The sequence below is a fragment of the Gymnogyps californianus genome, chromosome 1 (assembly GCF_018139145.2).
Source record: "Gymnogyps californianus isolate 813 chromosome 1, ASM1813914v2, whole genome shotgun sequence".
NCBI lineage: Eukaryota > Metazoa > Chordata > Aves > Accipitriformes > Cathartidae > Gymnogyps > Gymnogyps californianus.
Window position 1 is genome coordinate 167,935,309 of NC_059471.1, and position 16,803 is coordinate 167,952,111.

The 16,803-nt window shown below is 36.6% G+C and overlaps 1 protein-coding gene across 3 annotated transcripts in view; it reads left to right on the forward strand.

Moving 5' to 3' along the window:
• The window catches only part of NR2C1 (nuclear receptor subfamily 2 group C member 1), a 54,249-nt gene that overhangs the window by 11,837 nt on the left and 25,609 nt on the right, over positions 1-16,803 (forward strand). The window contains exons 1-3 of one of the 3 annotated variants that reach the window (XM_050912698.1): positions 5,989-6,042; positions 10,485-10,592; positions 16,157-16,387. In XM_050912698.1, coding sequence (XP_050768655.1) covers positions 5,989-6,042; positions 10,485-10,592; positions 16,157-16,387 — 393 coding nt within the window. Of the gene's footprint in view, positions 1-5,988; positions 6,043-10,484; positions 10,593-16,156; positions 16,388-16,803 lie in introns of those variants that run through there. The other 2 variants (XM_050912707.1, XM_050912715.1) reach the window with 2 other exon arrangements.

The window sequence follows — 16,803 nt, forward strand, 5'->3', positions numbered from 1 at the left end:
CAAAATTAAATTTTTTGTATATATATACATACATACGCACACACTTCATGCTATCGCAATACTCTTGTTGTAATATTTTTCTAGGCAATGGATTTCTGCATATAGGTTATAATAACTGCATGTCAGAGGTGGTTTGCTTAGTATTTTTATTGATTACCAACATGGTTTTAAGGGCTACCTTCTAAGTTATCAAGAGCTACTGTATACTCTATCTCTACCAGCTTTTCTCCAGAAATTTTCCATTGCTACTAGTAATACAGTTGTAGCAAGAAGAACATTGACAGTGTTAACGTTTTTATTTATAGTAGTCTGAGCTAAAGAAACAACATATTAATAGTCATGAAAACTATTAAAAATGTTCTCTCAGTTTTACATAGCAAATCTTTATTGTGGTCTCACCATAGTAGTTGCAGATTCTTACTCAAGTGAGTATATTCCTTTTCCATTGTATGCGTGCCCCATGTGCTCATGCTCAGATGATTTGTCTAGTTTTGACAGCTGGTTCTGCATCCATGGGCTGAGTTTCCGTGTGCTTATTCCAGGTAGCGTGAAGAGGTAGGACAGCCTCAACCAATTCTCCAGATTCCTCTTCATCATAAGAGTTCAATCTTGTTTGTATGCTTGAAGTACTCTGTTCACACAAGTCTAGTTCAAATGAGAAGCAGATGGCTCTTTTAGATAAAGCTTCAAAAATTCACTACTAATGGTTCATGCCTCTCTGAGAGTTAGTTTCCCTGTGGCTGGAGCATCATAGTTGAATGCATGTGTATTCCTTCAGTGTTTTACTGCAAGGTAAAACATGTTAGTTTAAATGGCTTTCAGTTTTTAAGCTAACTTGTTTTACCAAAGCATCTTAACTGTGACGGCAGGCACATCTGGTTTAGGAGAGCTAACTAGCAGGTGCAAAGTAATTCCTTAAAGCACACACCTCTTGATTCTGAAGGTCGATCTTTGTTTCCTACCAAGACATCACTGCAGAAGCGTGCCTCTGAGCTGCGGGATGATCTAACTAGCAGCACAGAATGGTTGGATGAGCAATTGAAAAGCTTTTGTTTTGGTTTGAGGTTTCTGTGTTTCAACAGGTTTGGGATGTATGGGATTCATACTTCAAGCTCATAGCTGGTGAATTCCTGACTATGATCAAGAATTTATGGAATTTCAAGATGAGTTTCCCTCTTATTTTCTCAATTTTTATTGTTAACTACTTGTAGGTAAAAGAGAATAATTTAATTTTTTTCAAAGATGCACTGTCAGGTGTACAGTGAAGCATTCTTAAAAGCTGTCCTTATGTGGTGGTTGAGACCCTTAATGATGGACACGTAAGTGTTTGTTAGGCTTTTTTGAGGCTTTTTTTTTCCTGAGAGCTGTGTTTACAAGTCATTCTCTAAAGAGAATGTTGAGAAAAACCTCTTTGAAGGTGCTTTGAATGGAGGGGTGACATTTTTCAAGAAAAAGCTGGGTTTGAAAGCTCTTGTGAACACAGATTTCTCTTTCTTGGTTCTGAGAATCACATTTCAAAGAAAATCTTTTTGACCAGTAGAATTCTTCTGATTGGGGAAGGATAGGAGTATCACTTGTTTAGGGAATATTAATCTAGTCAGACTTTCAAAGTCCGTTGTAATTTCATTAGGTTTTTATTTAACAATCATCACCTTTAAAGCGGTTTGATTCTAAACGGTGTCAAAGGATTTGCTTACCAGTGCCTTTTGGGTTTTCTTTAATTTTGCTTATTTTGGGGGCATTTAGACTGTATTGCCACAACTGAGTACATCTTGGAGGTTGTGGTTGAGTAACACTCTATCCTGTTCCAAATTTCTTCCTACTTTTTTCTCATCTGTAATTTAGGATTCCTGCAAAAGTAATACATTATCAAGACAGGGAATCTCTTTTAGAGAACCTCTTCCACTGCTCTTAAGAGTAAAACAGAGTATACTTACATTGCTCCTAACAGCAAGAATAAAGGATGCCTGTGGCCAATTCTGGATTTGAGGGAGCTGAGTGTTTTCAATATTTTATTGGCTCTGTTTGATAACACTGAATAATCCTCTGAATTAATAATGTAAAAATACCTACTCTCTCTCATAGCCATTCATCATGCTCACAAGAGAGAGATCTTGTTACACGCAGGTGTTAGCACCAATACAGAATTCTGCCATAACCAGTACAAACTCTCCCCATGCTATTGGTGAGGATTTGGCACTATGGCAAAGAACACAAAGTCTAACATCTCAAAGATGAGACACTATTTAGTTCTGTGTTGAGGCTTGAAAAGGTCAATATCTGTTAACTGGAGGACTAAAATCTACTAAGAGGTTGAAATGTCTGTGCTGAAGAGCATTTCTACTAGAGAATCTGAGGGTTAGCTATAAATGAGCTCATGTGTGTGAAACTTACATATATAACTGCACTGCTTTCCTTGAATTGTTTTTAAAAGTAGCTTTGACTATTAAGGTTCTCATAATTAGAAAATAATATCCTTCCTAGAAATAGGGAGTGGTGCAAGAAGATAGATTCTTGTCAATCTCCTAATTGTACAATACTTTAGCTTATGGACCAGAAGTGTCTGCTAGGCCACTTCATCATCATAAGTGTTGTCTGTTTTGTCCTGTGGCTATATGTTGCTTTTTTTCATCCCCTGTTTCTTGTTTCTTCTTCATCAGGTTCATCTGTAAGATCCAAAAATAAATGTGTCTAAGTTCCAAGGCTCATCTCGCAACAATTTATAGAGCTGTGGGAAAGTATGGGAGACTTCAGATGGCTTAAGGTGATGTAGATTTCTGCTGCTGTGGAAAGGTGTGATCTACAGTTCCACTCCACCACTGGTACAACAGTAGCGTTTGCATGGTAGTGTAGCAAGTGCAAGTCATTCCTTGGGCTGAGAACCAACACGGACAAAAATAAAACTTCGCTGCTGGCTGCGAAGTCACAGATGTACCAGTGCTGGCACTGGGGAGAGAGGCTGGAAACTCAGGCCAAAAGATAGGTTAGGGGTAGCCCTGTTGGTGACAGAATGGTTTTGAATAAGGTGGTAATGAGTCTGCAACATTAAAAAGAGAAGGTCTTTGTTCCTTGTTAAGATAGTGGACAAAGTACTCGTGAAGGCTTGGAGAAGTCACATCTCTCCATCTTTCATTTACTGAGTTTGTAGCAAAAATATTAATGTGTTAATATGTTAATTTAAAGTAATTGTATGACAGAGAACATTAAAGAGAATCTTTAATTACAATTTTGCAGTGCCACAGATATGATAGGTAAGAATTTTTTTAATTCTTCGTGTCTGAGTCAATTTCTGTAAAAGAAATTTTGCCAGATTTTGCCTCCTGTGCAAGTTCAGTATTTGACTGCAAGCTTTTACCAGATGAACAATAAATTAAGCTTTTCTTTTCACTGCACTGTATTGTTCATTTCCATGTGCTGCTGAGTTGGTGCAACACAGCTGTAGCAGTAGTAATTAGTATTCGGTATTCTTGTTGGAACATGCTAATTCTGTAGGCCGAAACACTAGGAGTTTTAGAAAAGCATAAAATAAAGTAGGTGTAGGCTCTGTTGCTAAATATGACTAAAATTGAGAAGGTCATAATCATACTTTGTTATGGGAAAGATTATAGACCTGGCTTTTCTGATGGGAAAATGATATTGATGTAGTCTAGTTTCCTTCAGGAAAATAACGTAGAAAATGCTAGAGACAGTGATTGCAGAATGGAAGATGTTACCGCTGTCTCAAAAGGCTGACATAGGGGAACATGTACTCTCCATAAAATTGGTTTAAACTGCTCAAAATAAGCTTTCTTGTGCATAGCTCTTTAAACTAGACACTCAGTGAAGTAAAACTTTAAAATTAGATAGTCGTTCATTGTGTCCTTGAAAATATCTGCACAGTAGACCTATATGGAGGCAGTCAAAAGATTTTGCAAATCAAACTGTTTTCAAAATATTGGGGATCTTTTTTAATTGCAGGCAACTCTTGTTGTTTTGGTAGCTAAGAAAGTAGTGCATTTTTGAGTTGTAGAATATTCCAGGTGGGAAGGGACATCAGGAGGTCTCTAGTCCAAAACCCTACTCAAAGTGGGATCAGCTCTGAGATCAGACTAGAATTTCAGCATTTTACTTTGTTTACTCTTAATCTTTTGCAAAATATCATCATATGCACAACTTTTCTGGTATGTCAAATTGTCATGAAGCGGTAAGATCTTCCTCTGAAACAACTCTTTGCAAAAAGTACATCTCTCTTACCCAAAAGTGTGTCTGTCTTACTAAATAGTTCTCTAATTTGCTTTTAAGACATTAAGCTTTTCTTTCTAGCTTTTCTTTTTTTGTCTTTTTTTTCTTTTAATGAAGTAGTACTAATTTCTGGCACTGTGTGTAAACAATGCAATATTTTGTTGCTAGTAAGTATTTTATTTAAAAGAAGAAAACATCTGATAGAATACATTGGCTGACTTGAAAGTGCTCTTTGAATAGTGATTGTGCTGCAGCTCACTGCATGCAGAAGAGTGCTCCTGCAAGGGTGCTGACATTTATTAGATCTTCTGAGGAAATGATGCTTTTCAACATAAGCTTCAGTCTCGTATGTTTTATGTGTATGTCTGTCATCTTTTGTCTTAATTTAATTAACAATGCAGCATGCTGGTCGGTGATTAAGAATGGTCTACAGTGCCCAAATATTTCTATAGTCTTCCCTTCCACACATTGATCAGGGTTTAGTATACCCTGTGCACACTTCCAAGGCCTGCAGTTCGTGCCCTAGTCAAAAGAGATCTCTCTTTCCAATTATAAGAGCAGAATAAGCTTCAAAATGAGTTAACATTTTTGTTTGTATAGTTGATTTGGGAAAGTATAGAGATCACTGGGGTAGGAGAAAGTTCCTAGGAGTTCTAGCAAAGTTAGAGTGAAAACCAACTAGCTATATACACAGCTTTTCTACATATGTAACCACTTTCATTAGCATTCTAACTTTTTGTATGCTTACACAGCACCATTCCTGCTTATTAAATAAATAATAAATAAATAAATCTTTTATGCTGTTTAAAAAATCCTTTATACTGACACCATTTATTCTTATGTTAATGCAGGAATACGTGTTTTGGTATTAAACATCTTTATAACTTTGTCTGCAATGAGGAGGCTGTATAACCTGAGTACATTGTATATTTGAAGCAAAGCAAATTTAGTACGTAGACAAATCCTTTAGTGTAAGAGTACTGTCTTTGTTCATATAAAAAGTAGATATTACAGTGGTTTTAATACAGCTTTTGTCAGGAAAATTAAGTGTTTATGGTGCTTCATAATTTGTATATGTTTCTTTTAAGTACTGCCTAGTGAATATTTGCAAATCGATACCCAGACAAACAAAGCATACATCTGAATACTTTATACTGCATTAATGTAGTAGTGTCTGTTAAATCCTACAAAATTCCTCTTATGAACATTTGGACCTCTTACGCTGTAACTACAGTATTGATAACAAAACAGCATCTTTTTTTAAACATGTATATTTTCTGTCTCCCAAGTAGTGCCTCCTATTAATTACAAAATTGACCTTCAAGCACTCCTGTTAATACTAAAAAATCAGTATGAGTTCAGAAGAAGTTAGATTTCCCCCCTTGATTTGCATTAACATAACTTGCTCTGTTCCAGTTTTTAAGATGTTAGTCATGTCCCTGCTGATGTCATGGTCAGTAATATACTTCTGTTCTCACAGGGAGTTTATTATATTTTTGCTCTTTGGGAAAGCAGAGGAGGAAAAAGAGGAAGTCTCTATGTGAGTTATTTGAGTAAAAAGATACAAAGTTTACAAATAGAAAATAAATTATTAGTTTTATAGTATAATCAAACTTTAAATTCTGCAGGGATGTCACCTTCAGACAACTATGAACATACTTTACTTATATGAACTATATTTCCCCCAAGATATTTTTACTTTTGGGGCTATAGATGTTAAGCATCTTCTTTCCTTTCTTTGACAGGAAATTCTGGTGATTAAAGATCATGGCAACCATAGAGGAACTGGCCCATCAAATTATTGAACAGCAAATGGGAGAGGTACATAAATTTTGAGTCCTATTAAAGAGACATTGAATAATAAAATGTACAGACTGACATGTAAAAATCAAAATCACAAGAGAAAATAATTTTTAGTACATCCAAAGCCTCTCCCATGGGAGACTCTCCCATGGAAGACTAGAAGAACTTATTATGTCCGTTTTAAAGTTATGCTCCAAAGTATTTTTTGCCAAAGTCTGCCCCACAGAAATGAAGCTAAGGAAAATCTAGCAGTGTTTCCAGTAAGTGACTAGCTGTTCAGCTCTGCTTTTTGGGCCTGTAGTGGTCTTCAGAGAGCCGTCTGGTTGTATAATTGCTTTGCTCGCTTTCAGTTAGAAAATTTACAATCAAGGGAGTTGTCAGTACGTAGCTTTTACTTTCCAATTAACCAATTGCTTCAGTTATTTTTTTTTCGCTAGTAAAGGTTTGCCATGCTCTTCACTGTGAAATATTTGTTGGTGTTTGGTATAAGTCAAAGGGAAGATTGAACTTTTGTTTTTTGCTAACTTCTGGTTTTCATTTTCTGTAGCCTGTGTGCAGAATCTGTGTACTGCAGCCAGAGAACTTCCAGAGATGCCCAGATAGTTTGGGAGTGTGGATAAGAGTATACATACTTATCTAGAAGGTTTCATCATAGTATGGTCTATTTAAAATTAGCGCCGATTTAAATTAGATAGAAGCAGTAACTTATTTATCTTAAATAAATGGTATTTTTTAGCTTGAAACATCCACTCTTGGTTTCTTGTCTAGACATAGACTTACTTTTCAAGTAATTGTAGTTCCTCTCAGTCTTGATTTCAAATAGAAGGGTTGGAGGGGGGGGGCGGGATGGTTAATTCTATTCTGTATAAATTCTTACAGCTTTTACTGTTGTAGCATCTGACTTGCTAAGGCTATCTCAAAGGACGTAAGTGATTTATGTGATGTATCGTGTTTTCTTTCTCTCACTTGTCCTCTTTATAGGTGAGAATGGTGTGTCTAGTGTAGTTTTGTTTTGGTAATATAATTCCTTGTGGAGGTCTAAATAGGGCTGTATTTAATTTTTTTTTTTAAGAAGTACAGGCTAGTCAAAGCTAGCCGAAGTATACATTCCACTCGGAAAAGAGGATGGTGTGATGATGGTGTTTAGCCTTTGTGAGGGTAGTTTCTCAATTTCATAATATGATTCCATGAGACACTGAGCTGACTTAGTATCTCAGTGCCATGGGAGAGGGAAGGTCCTTTTTCTGTTTCTTACCTTATTTAATTTCCACACCAACAGCAAGCTAACCCAGCCAAAACGAGTGGAAGGTTTTCTGCTGGGTGAGTGTGTTGAGTAGAGTCCGAGAAGGCTCTAATGAGTACCAGAGCCTGCGTAAAGGAGATGACTGGTAGCCAAAGGAAGGCAGGGGAGAAGATGGAGGGAGTGGAGGTGCGACACTGCAGAGAGCTGTTGGCTGTTTCTGTTCACGGTGAAACTCCAGCCTTACAGTTTTCATGGATATCATTCTGTCAGCAGTGTAGATTAGGATTTGTCCTTTAGCAAGGTTTTACTGAGCCTGAGACCATCACATCTTATTTGGCAGCAGTGCATCTTAAGCATTCCCCAGTCCTCACTTAGCCACTTATTCTCACGCTATGCTAGTCTTGCTCATGTAAGCTCTGTGTGTCATTGTGTGGTGGACAAAACTGGAAGAAAAAAATCATGGGATAGTGGAGGAAGGTCTTCTCCCTCCCAGTTGGGGTCAGTTCCCTTATCTGGTACAAGGTGCAGCCCAACCTGGCAGATGGTCAGAAGAACTGAAAAGAATCACCCAGGGCAGTGCAAGGTGGGACTCCATAAGCCAAAATTACTGTCAAAGGTGCATGCCATGCATGAGTGCAGTGCCTGAAAGGTGAAGTCAGCAAGGAAAGTGGTCTTACAGGGGCCTTCATATAGTATCTTACATTCCTACCTACCTGTGACTTACCGGTTGTAATTGCTTGGTGGTGTTCCTATTCGATGTAAGCGTTGAAAACCATATTTTAAGGTCTATGAAACTTCAGCAGTATTTTTGCTAGTATTTGTCATTCTCTTGAATGTTGAAATAGTTCTAATTGAATTTACAATAAAAATGTACATGAGTAGAACATGAAAGGAAAAAGACAGGTGTTCCCATTCTGAGGAGAATGGAAAGTGCTCCTGTGTCTCACAGAAATAATGGCCAGAAGTGTTCTGTGACATAGGTTTTAATTTCTTTATAATATTAATTCTTGTTCATGAAGCATTTTAAAACACAAAATTATCACAAACAATTTTATGATGATGTTCACAAACGTGTTTTTGTTAATTTAGGGCTTTTTTGCATAAAAGCGAAACTTATTAAAAAAAAAGAACTTATAGCCTTGCCTATATGGAGCGTTGCACAATATTTATCTTTTCTCAAATTCTGCCAACTGCTAATCACCTTTGCTGAGTGTGAGATAATTCATATTTCTACATTAAGGTCACATTCCTTGATTCCTGTAGGGAAGTTGTCTGTCAAGAGCCTGCAGCAATCTTCTTTCTTTAATCTGTTGTTGGGTACACTAAGTATATGGTGGTTTGTTTCCACAGTCCTGCCAGGTAACAGTAACAGAGGAAAGCTACGTATTTGTTGAAACAGTCTGTAATACACATACACAATACAATTTTTAACAAATATTGTGGTTATTCTTACTGGTATTTTTTTTAACTGCAATATAAAAACCTGTATTCTGTATAGAAGTAAAACTGTCAAGCTGACATTTTGTGGGGTTGAAGAGTGGTTTTACCTTACACAACATGTAGATAGTGACATTTTAGGGGAGCAAACGTAAAACAGTCCTGGAATGTGTAGCTTATTTTGTACTCATGAAAAATCAGGTATTTTTAGAAAGCAGTGTTCGAAAATGGCTCAGGCAGTAGTTTGACAAGCATTTCTTTTGATGGTGCTGGCAGTTTAAGCGATCTCCTCAGCAGCTTAATCCCACTCTCATTTGCTCTGATGTGTCCGCTTCTGAGTATTGTGGAGATCTGGATTGAAGGTTTGATCTGTGCTAAGAATAGCCTTTGTTAGTCTATCTGTTTGCTGGGCTGCTTTTTAACCTGCATCAGTGTCCTATTCCAGATCACTGAATGACTAACCAACCAGTTTTACCTACCAAGCTGAAGGGATAGGAGCAAGTAGGTTATAAGAGCTGAGACTGCTACCAAAAATAATGCCTTTTCGGATAAAATTTCAAACTCAGCTTAGGCTGATGGGAGCTTGTATTTCCGCTGTAAGGGGAAATCTTACCCACCGCTCCTTCCCCTTCTCATACTCACCTCCAGCTGCGTGTTCTTGCCTCCTTTCTTCTGCTGGTACTGGCATTTACATGGTGGTATGGTTGCAAGATCAGGAAGCTGATCCAGGAGGAACGAAAAAGCTCTCAACCTGTTACAAAACAGTACCTTTGCTGCGATATAGATATATATTCTCTATATTAATTCTTGGGGGGGTGGGCAGCTGAAGAGGAGCATTTTTATAATGGTGTAAATACTGGGAATTATTAGTACAGAATTGCAGGATGATCCAGAGTTTTTGAACTGCAAAAAGTTCAGGGAGTTACTTGGGAATTTAAGACACAAATTTCAGTTTGAAGGTGTCTGTAAACTCTGTGAAGACAAACTTCCTTTGTACTACAAAAAGTCCAGCCTTTCTGATCAAGCCTCTGCAAATAGCAGCTGTACTTCTTAATTTTTATTGACAAATAATGTAATGAATAATACCTTCCCCCATATACCTTTGGCTATAGTATGTGAAGAATTTTTAAAATATTGATAATCGTTAAAACATTTCCACAAATTGTGTCTGAGAGCATTCACACAGAGATTTAAATTTGTTTTAAGATACACTGCTTGCCAACTTCATGCATTTCATTAATTTTCTCTAACTTTCTTGATAGTTCCCCAGTATAGAATTCTGTTGTTCTATTTTTGCTGCTTTAACAGAAAAACAGAACAGAAAAGGCCAATTGCTGTGTTTCCACACCAGAAATTCTTTTGTCACTTTAAGTAAGCCATTAAGGTAAAAGTATTTTAGTGTAAATGTAGCACAGCTATGATGAAAGGTATTGTGTCTCATGAACATCAACAGTAACAAATATTGTCTGATTGACTTACATGGACTTGTCAACAATGAATTGTTTTACTTAACATGTTTCTAAATTTCAAATTGGAAGGTATTTCAAAATGGGCTTAAAACAGTGGAACAAACAGAATTTTCGAACTAGCAAAATTAAGCTATTAAATTAGATTACAAGCATTTGCATTCCTTATACAGTAAGAGTGTCAGACTTCCCATAGCCTTGTGCAGAGAAATCAGAAATTGGTGAAACCTTAAGGCTTCATCCGTTAAGGTAGTGTATCCGTCCTTAAGGTAGTTTATCCATTGTCAATCCATTACATTTGTTTCTTCTTTTAGATTACCCATTCCCAGGGAGCTGTTACGCAAACACTAATGGATGGGACAGCACAACGAATACAGATTGTCCCTGCAGATTCAGGCCTCTCTTTACCGCAACGCATACAGGTATGCTTCATCTGATATATTTTAAAAGCAGAGATGAACTATTTATTTGTGCCAGTTTTCACATATGATTCTTTTTTATTTGCGTCGTATTATTCGCTTGAATGTAAATATTCAGCCGTGGGTGGCAGAGACCATTTCTATATAAACGGGAAAAAAACATCATTCCAATGCTTCCCCCCCCCTTTTCTTTTTCTTTTTCTTTTTTTTCTCCTAGGAATTTTAAGATTACAAAAAATTATAACCACTGAACAGAAAAAGACTCTTCCCAATACTGTAATGATACTGCTTGTTAAAAGCTGAATAATTTTTATATTTGGTAGTTCAACTGAAGTTTTGGAACATTTCTACATTTTGGAGCAGGGAGGGAGGGAAATACGGCATTATATCATTGATACAAGTCATGAAAAAGTGCAAGGCAACCTAATGTCTGAGAAGGATACTGGGTTTTGGTTATCCCAACCAATGTTTTATGTCCTGGTATGCTAATTCATAGACTGGCCAGGTAATAATCTCCAATTCAAGTGAGAGTATGAAGTTTTTGGCAATGTAGGTAGGTAAATCAACATAGATATGTATATATGGAGATTAGGAGGATTTGGGGAATGCAATTTTATATTTTATCCCTTAAAAGTCAGTGCAAGTCCTTGCAAATGTTTTATTTTTAAATTTCATCCTAGAGAAAAATACAAACTGCAGAATAAATTTTTAAAATCTTTTCAGATATATGTTGTTGAATACTCTCATGTAAGCGAGCCAGCTGCTAGTATAATCTTGGCTGCTTTTTCTTTTGCTGGTTTCACTCTTCAATATTTTCCACTGTTTTTTCCTGTTTCGGTGCATTGCTTTCAAGCTTTCAACCTTTCAAGACTCTTCACAACCGCTCCGCATACATGATCTTTTGTTTTGTTTTATCACTCCCTACCTGTGCTCTAGTCATGGTACCAGTCTTACCTATTCAGTAGATCTTTATTCTTTCAGGTACCTTGACTCCTTTTCTACACTTTGTGTACAGCTGTACCTTTTGTTAACTAATTTATGTTAATCAATTAACCACCATCTCTTTACCCTCTGTTTTCATTGTCAATACCTGTATTCTATAATGTCCCTGTAGTGTGAAGCCATTTAATGTAATTTCAGCATCAGAGTCTGAATGTGGGGGGATGACATATAAACCCATGAGCCTTTGTTGTTGAACAGCAGGACAGTTCTGTTGGTTCAGAGCCAGTGGCAGACTTCTAACCCTAATGTGTCAGCCTTTTTGTGGGGGGAGAACTACTTTTGATTAGGTACTGTAATTACTGCAAATATGATGAACGTAAAAGAATTGTATTTCTAGAGACAAGGACCTTTATATAGTTTTTCATTGTCTCATATAGCTGGAAGATCACTTGTTTCTAACCCAGCTACTTTGTCCCTTGTCTTTTTTCACCACGCTCATTGATTCTTGCTTCAAAACGGACGGTAAGCGCTTTGGGGCGGTGGTTGTCTCTTGATGTGTGTAACAACACTCAGTCAAATGGCCTCCGTCCTGCAACAGACATCTACAAACATGTCACCAATATCAATAATAATAAATGAGATACGAGATAGAACTTAGTAATGAAAATTTTCCTCAAAGCAGAATTTATGTGAAGAGTAAAGTAGTTTGTAGGAACAAATACATGTCAGTGAAATGTTCAAAATAAATGTTAAATTGATTAATTTTGAGTTTATATTTTCAATTAATATTTTTTCCTTTATTTTATTATTGTTAAATGCACATAAATAATTACCTGAAATTTTGAAATACAAGATCCTCAGTAAAATGTTCTTTAAAACATGTTTCATTAGTCACCCTTTTTAGGGAATATTAGCATTTCTCTAGGATAAAAGTTGAATGTCACATTTGTTGTTAAACAGACATTTCTGTTCAAAACTGGCTCCATTATAAACAGGTGGATTAGTCCTCTGTGTTTAGACACTTTTTTTTCTAAAATAGGAACACAGAATTATTGAGGTATTTAATTTATTGAGATGATGTTCAAATGGAACTCAAAAATTGTTAACGGACAAGGCTTAAAAGCAGTAAAGGAAAATACTATGCTCCATTATCATCAGGGTGCTTAAGTGAAATACATGGGGGAAGTGTATTTTTAAAGCAGACAATCCTGAATTATACATTCCTGTTTTATAACATTATCCCTTTAGCAATATTGAGTTTCAGATTATTGAGAAATGTTATGTGTTGTCACTGAGCCCTGATGGATTCCCTTGAGAAGATAAGTGGTTTTCTTTTTCCCTCTGATTATTTTTTTTCTCTTATCTCAATGTTTAGGTACTGCAAGTTGTTATACTTTGGTGAACTGCTCCACTTTTCAGAGTCCCGTTGCGATTTAGGTGGAGCTTTTGCAGGTATATGGCCATAAGAGGTCAGCTGCAGACAGACTGTGCTTAACTGTTTAAACTGCTTTCTCTTATGCCTCTGTCAGTTGTCAAATGCTTGACAGCTGCAGAAACCATTTGTGCAGATTGAATAGCTTTGTCTGGATATTAACGTAACACTATACCTACTATATCACATAGTGAAAACTACCTGGGCATCCTCCTAGAATTGCAGGAAGCCATTTGAAGAATTGGGACACTATTTGTTAAATAGGAGGTAAAGTGAATTGTGTGAAGTAGCAGTGGTTCTTCTGCCTACTGTCCTGCCATATTTATCTACAAATACATACCTTTTTTAAATTACGGAGCTGGACTACAATAGGAAAAAAGATAATTTAGCATATATATCAAAAAAATAATTTCAACTTTAGTTCAAATTAGTATCTTCACTGTTTGGGACATGCTGGTTTTTGAGGTAGTTTTATACTATACTTTATATAAACCTAACTAGATCAATGTCGTGGTTTAACCCCAGCCAGCAGCTAAGCACCATGCAGCCGCTCGCTCACTCCCCCCCACCCCGTGGGATGGGGGAAGGATCAAAAAGAAAAAACCTCGTGGGCTGAGATAAGGACAGTTTAATAGGACAGAAAGGAAGAAAAATAATAATAATAATAATAATAATGATAATAATAACAATAAGATGACAATAACAATACTAAAACAATTAGAATATACAAAACAAGTGATGCACAATGCAATTGCTCACCACTCGTCGACCAATGCCCAGTTAGTTCCCGAGCAGCGATCCGCCCCTCCCAGCCAACTCCTCCCAGTTTATATACTGGGCATGACATCATATGGTATGGAATATCCCTTTGGCCAGTTTGGGTCAGCTGTCCTGGCTGTGTCCCCTCCTCACTTATTGTGCCCCTCCAGCCTTCTTGCTGGCTGGGCATGAGAAGCTGAAAAATCCTTGCCTTAGTATAAGCACTACTTAGCACCAACTAGAAACATCAGTGTGTTATCAACATTATTCTCATAGTAAATCCAAAACACAGCACTATACCAGCTACTAGGAAGAAAATTAACTCTATCCCAGCTGCAACCAGGACGCTAATCAAACATATGCCTTTTTTGATGTACACATGGTTGCACCTCTAAGTTTTGATAGGGAGACAGATTTTAGATAAGAGTGTCTTTCAAAGAGCAGGTCTGGAAATTTGAGAAACAGCACAATATTCTGTGTTTGGCTTTTGTACATGTTTGCACCCTGTTGAGGATAACATGCACTGGATTTCTCCTAATCCCAATAAAGTAAATGTGTTTGGAGAGAAGGGGAAGGGAACATCAGCTACTTTGAAAATAGCCAGAAATGACACTGGAGAAATAACGATTGTAAATGAAGAAAAACGGAATGGAAGGGGAAAGTTAAGCAAAGAAGGGAATTAAAAGGGCAAGGAAGTTTGCCTTCTAAAGAATATAGAACCAACATAAAGGAATTGAAAGGAGAAATAAGGGACTGCTGTAGTCATTTGTGGTCCCGGACATGTGGATATCTGAGAAAACTGAATGGAAAACCCTGTATTAATCATGTTGATAACTATTGTGGAGGTTTTGCGTTTTCTTCCTACCCTACACCCCAAATCTCATGATAATTTACATTCTTTTCTTATATCTTTAGCATCTGGAATTTTATCATCTTACCTGAACTTCTCTTTTAAATAAGCTTTTAATTGTGTTTTCCAGAGAAAAAAATTGAAATTTAATCCATTAAATGTTAATAGCGAAAGGACACCTGAAGGAACACATTCCTTTTGTATATTTTGAAACTCATTATTTCTGAATATTTGAAAATGGTAATCTTGATTTATAACTGCTGAAATTAGATACTCAATAATTTATATCTCTCGCTGCTTATCTTTTTAAAACGTAAGCTATACACAGGTTTTTGAAACAAGTATATTGAACATTTAGAGAAAGTAATAAGCTAGTTGTGCAGGTGCAATAGCAAAGTTGATAAAGACGTGTGTGAAATTATGCCTCATTCAGTTTCTTTGTGCCCCTGTTTTCCACCTAGAAAAATATAGTTAATATTGCTGCCCTAATTACATGAAACTAGTTATGATAAGTGTTAGACCATGAAATAAATAATTTCATCAGTAATGAGGACCATATAAATGTTAGGGATGGATAGATGGACATAAATGTTTGGTTATAGGTAAAAAAAAATAATAGGAGCTATTGTATTGATCTGTAATTCAAAAATAGTTTGCAGGACACAGTCTTTGTAAGATGATTCTCCTTAGTCTCCAGAATAAACCAGGCAGTTTTCCATATAGGCATTTTGATGGAGAAGGGCAGGAAGTGACTAAAAGTGAGATTTATAATGGAAGATATATGGAATCTTGATTATTTTCTCTGAGGATTATAATCTTCTGACAAAGTCGGCAAAAAATGGAGTTTAGTGGAGGATTATTTAATAAAGTTCTGCTGTATTTGTGCTTTCAAATAGGGATAAAATGGAAAAAACAGCCTGTAGGTCTGCTCTTCATTATGAAATGAAACATGAAAATGAGTTTTTCCTTTAAAAAAAAGAAAAAGTGGCAGGCAGAGAGATTCTGTTTTACTCATTTTATTTAGGAATATATATGTCAAAAAAAAAAAAAGCCCCCCCAAAAATGAAGCCTAAAATGTATATACAGGTGCAACAAGATTATTGCTTTTCTTGCTGTTTGATGCTCACTTTTTTCACTTGGAAGTCTACATTTGTGTTTTTAGGAAGTTTTTTGTTAAGCAGCCAAACCTGGGAGGTGCTAAGCACTTCACATGGTATGCAGTGAATTCAAGAGTTAAGATTTCTCATAACCTGACGGGTCCTAGGGCTGAGCTACAGGCATACCTTGAATTCTGGATGCTAGAATTGTCCAGGGTTTCAGTAGTGTTGTAAAAGCACGAGACAATTGTAGAACTTGAGTATGAACTCAGGTTTTGACTTCAAACACCCTCGATTGAAATGTGTTTCAAATACAGTGAAAATCCAAGGTTTCACCTGAGTTTACTTCACTCTTGTGTGACAGAGGGGAGGACGATCCTGCTTCACAAGTGTCAAAGGCAAAATTCCCGTTTTCTTCAGGTGCCCAGATTGGGCCCCAAAGGTGAACTTAAATTACCATAACAATTTGAGATAAATGTATTATTAGATTGTCACAGATCAGCAGACGGGCCAGAAGATTCAGATTGTTACAGCACTTGATCAGAGCTCAGCAGGCAAGCAGTTCATCTTAACAAATCATGATGGCTCTACCCCAAGCAAGGTGATCCTTGCCAGACAAGATTCCACTCCAGGAAAAGTTATCCTAGCAACTCCAGATGCTGCAGGTGTCAACCAACTGTTTTTTGCATCCCCTGATATATCTGCACAACACATCCAGGTAGATAATCCACTTTATTTCATAATTTTGGTTCAAATGGGATAAGAAGAGATGTTTATTTCCAAATATGTCTGTCTGGGTTCTCCTTTTTTGAGGGTGTTTTTAAACTTTACTTTTCCTTGCACTAGGACTCAGCATGGGTACTTAGAAATTATGACGAAAACTTTTTTTTTTTGGTAAATTTATTGCTTTGAAAATTTATACCTTGGCTCATGACATCAGAAAGAATACTGTTATTTTTATTTTCATTTCCAGCTCCTGCCATACCAACAGTCCTTCTTTATTTCTGCTTCATTGACTCTCCATCTGTTTTCATGTATTGTTGAAAAACATACTCTTTTCTGCATTGTCTTTATCACTTAACATTTCCCTCTGCTTGTTTTCCTTTTTGTACGCTGTTGTAACTAATGTTCAGC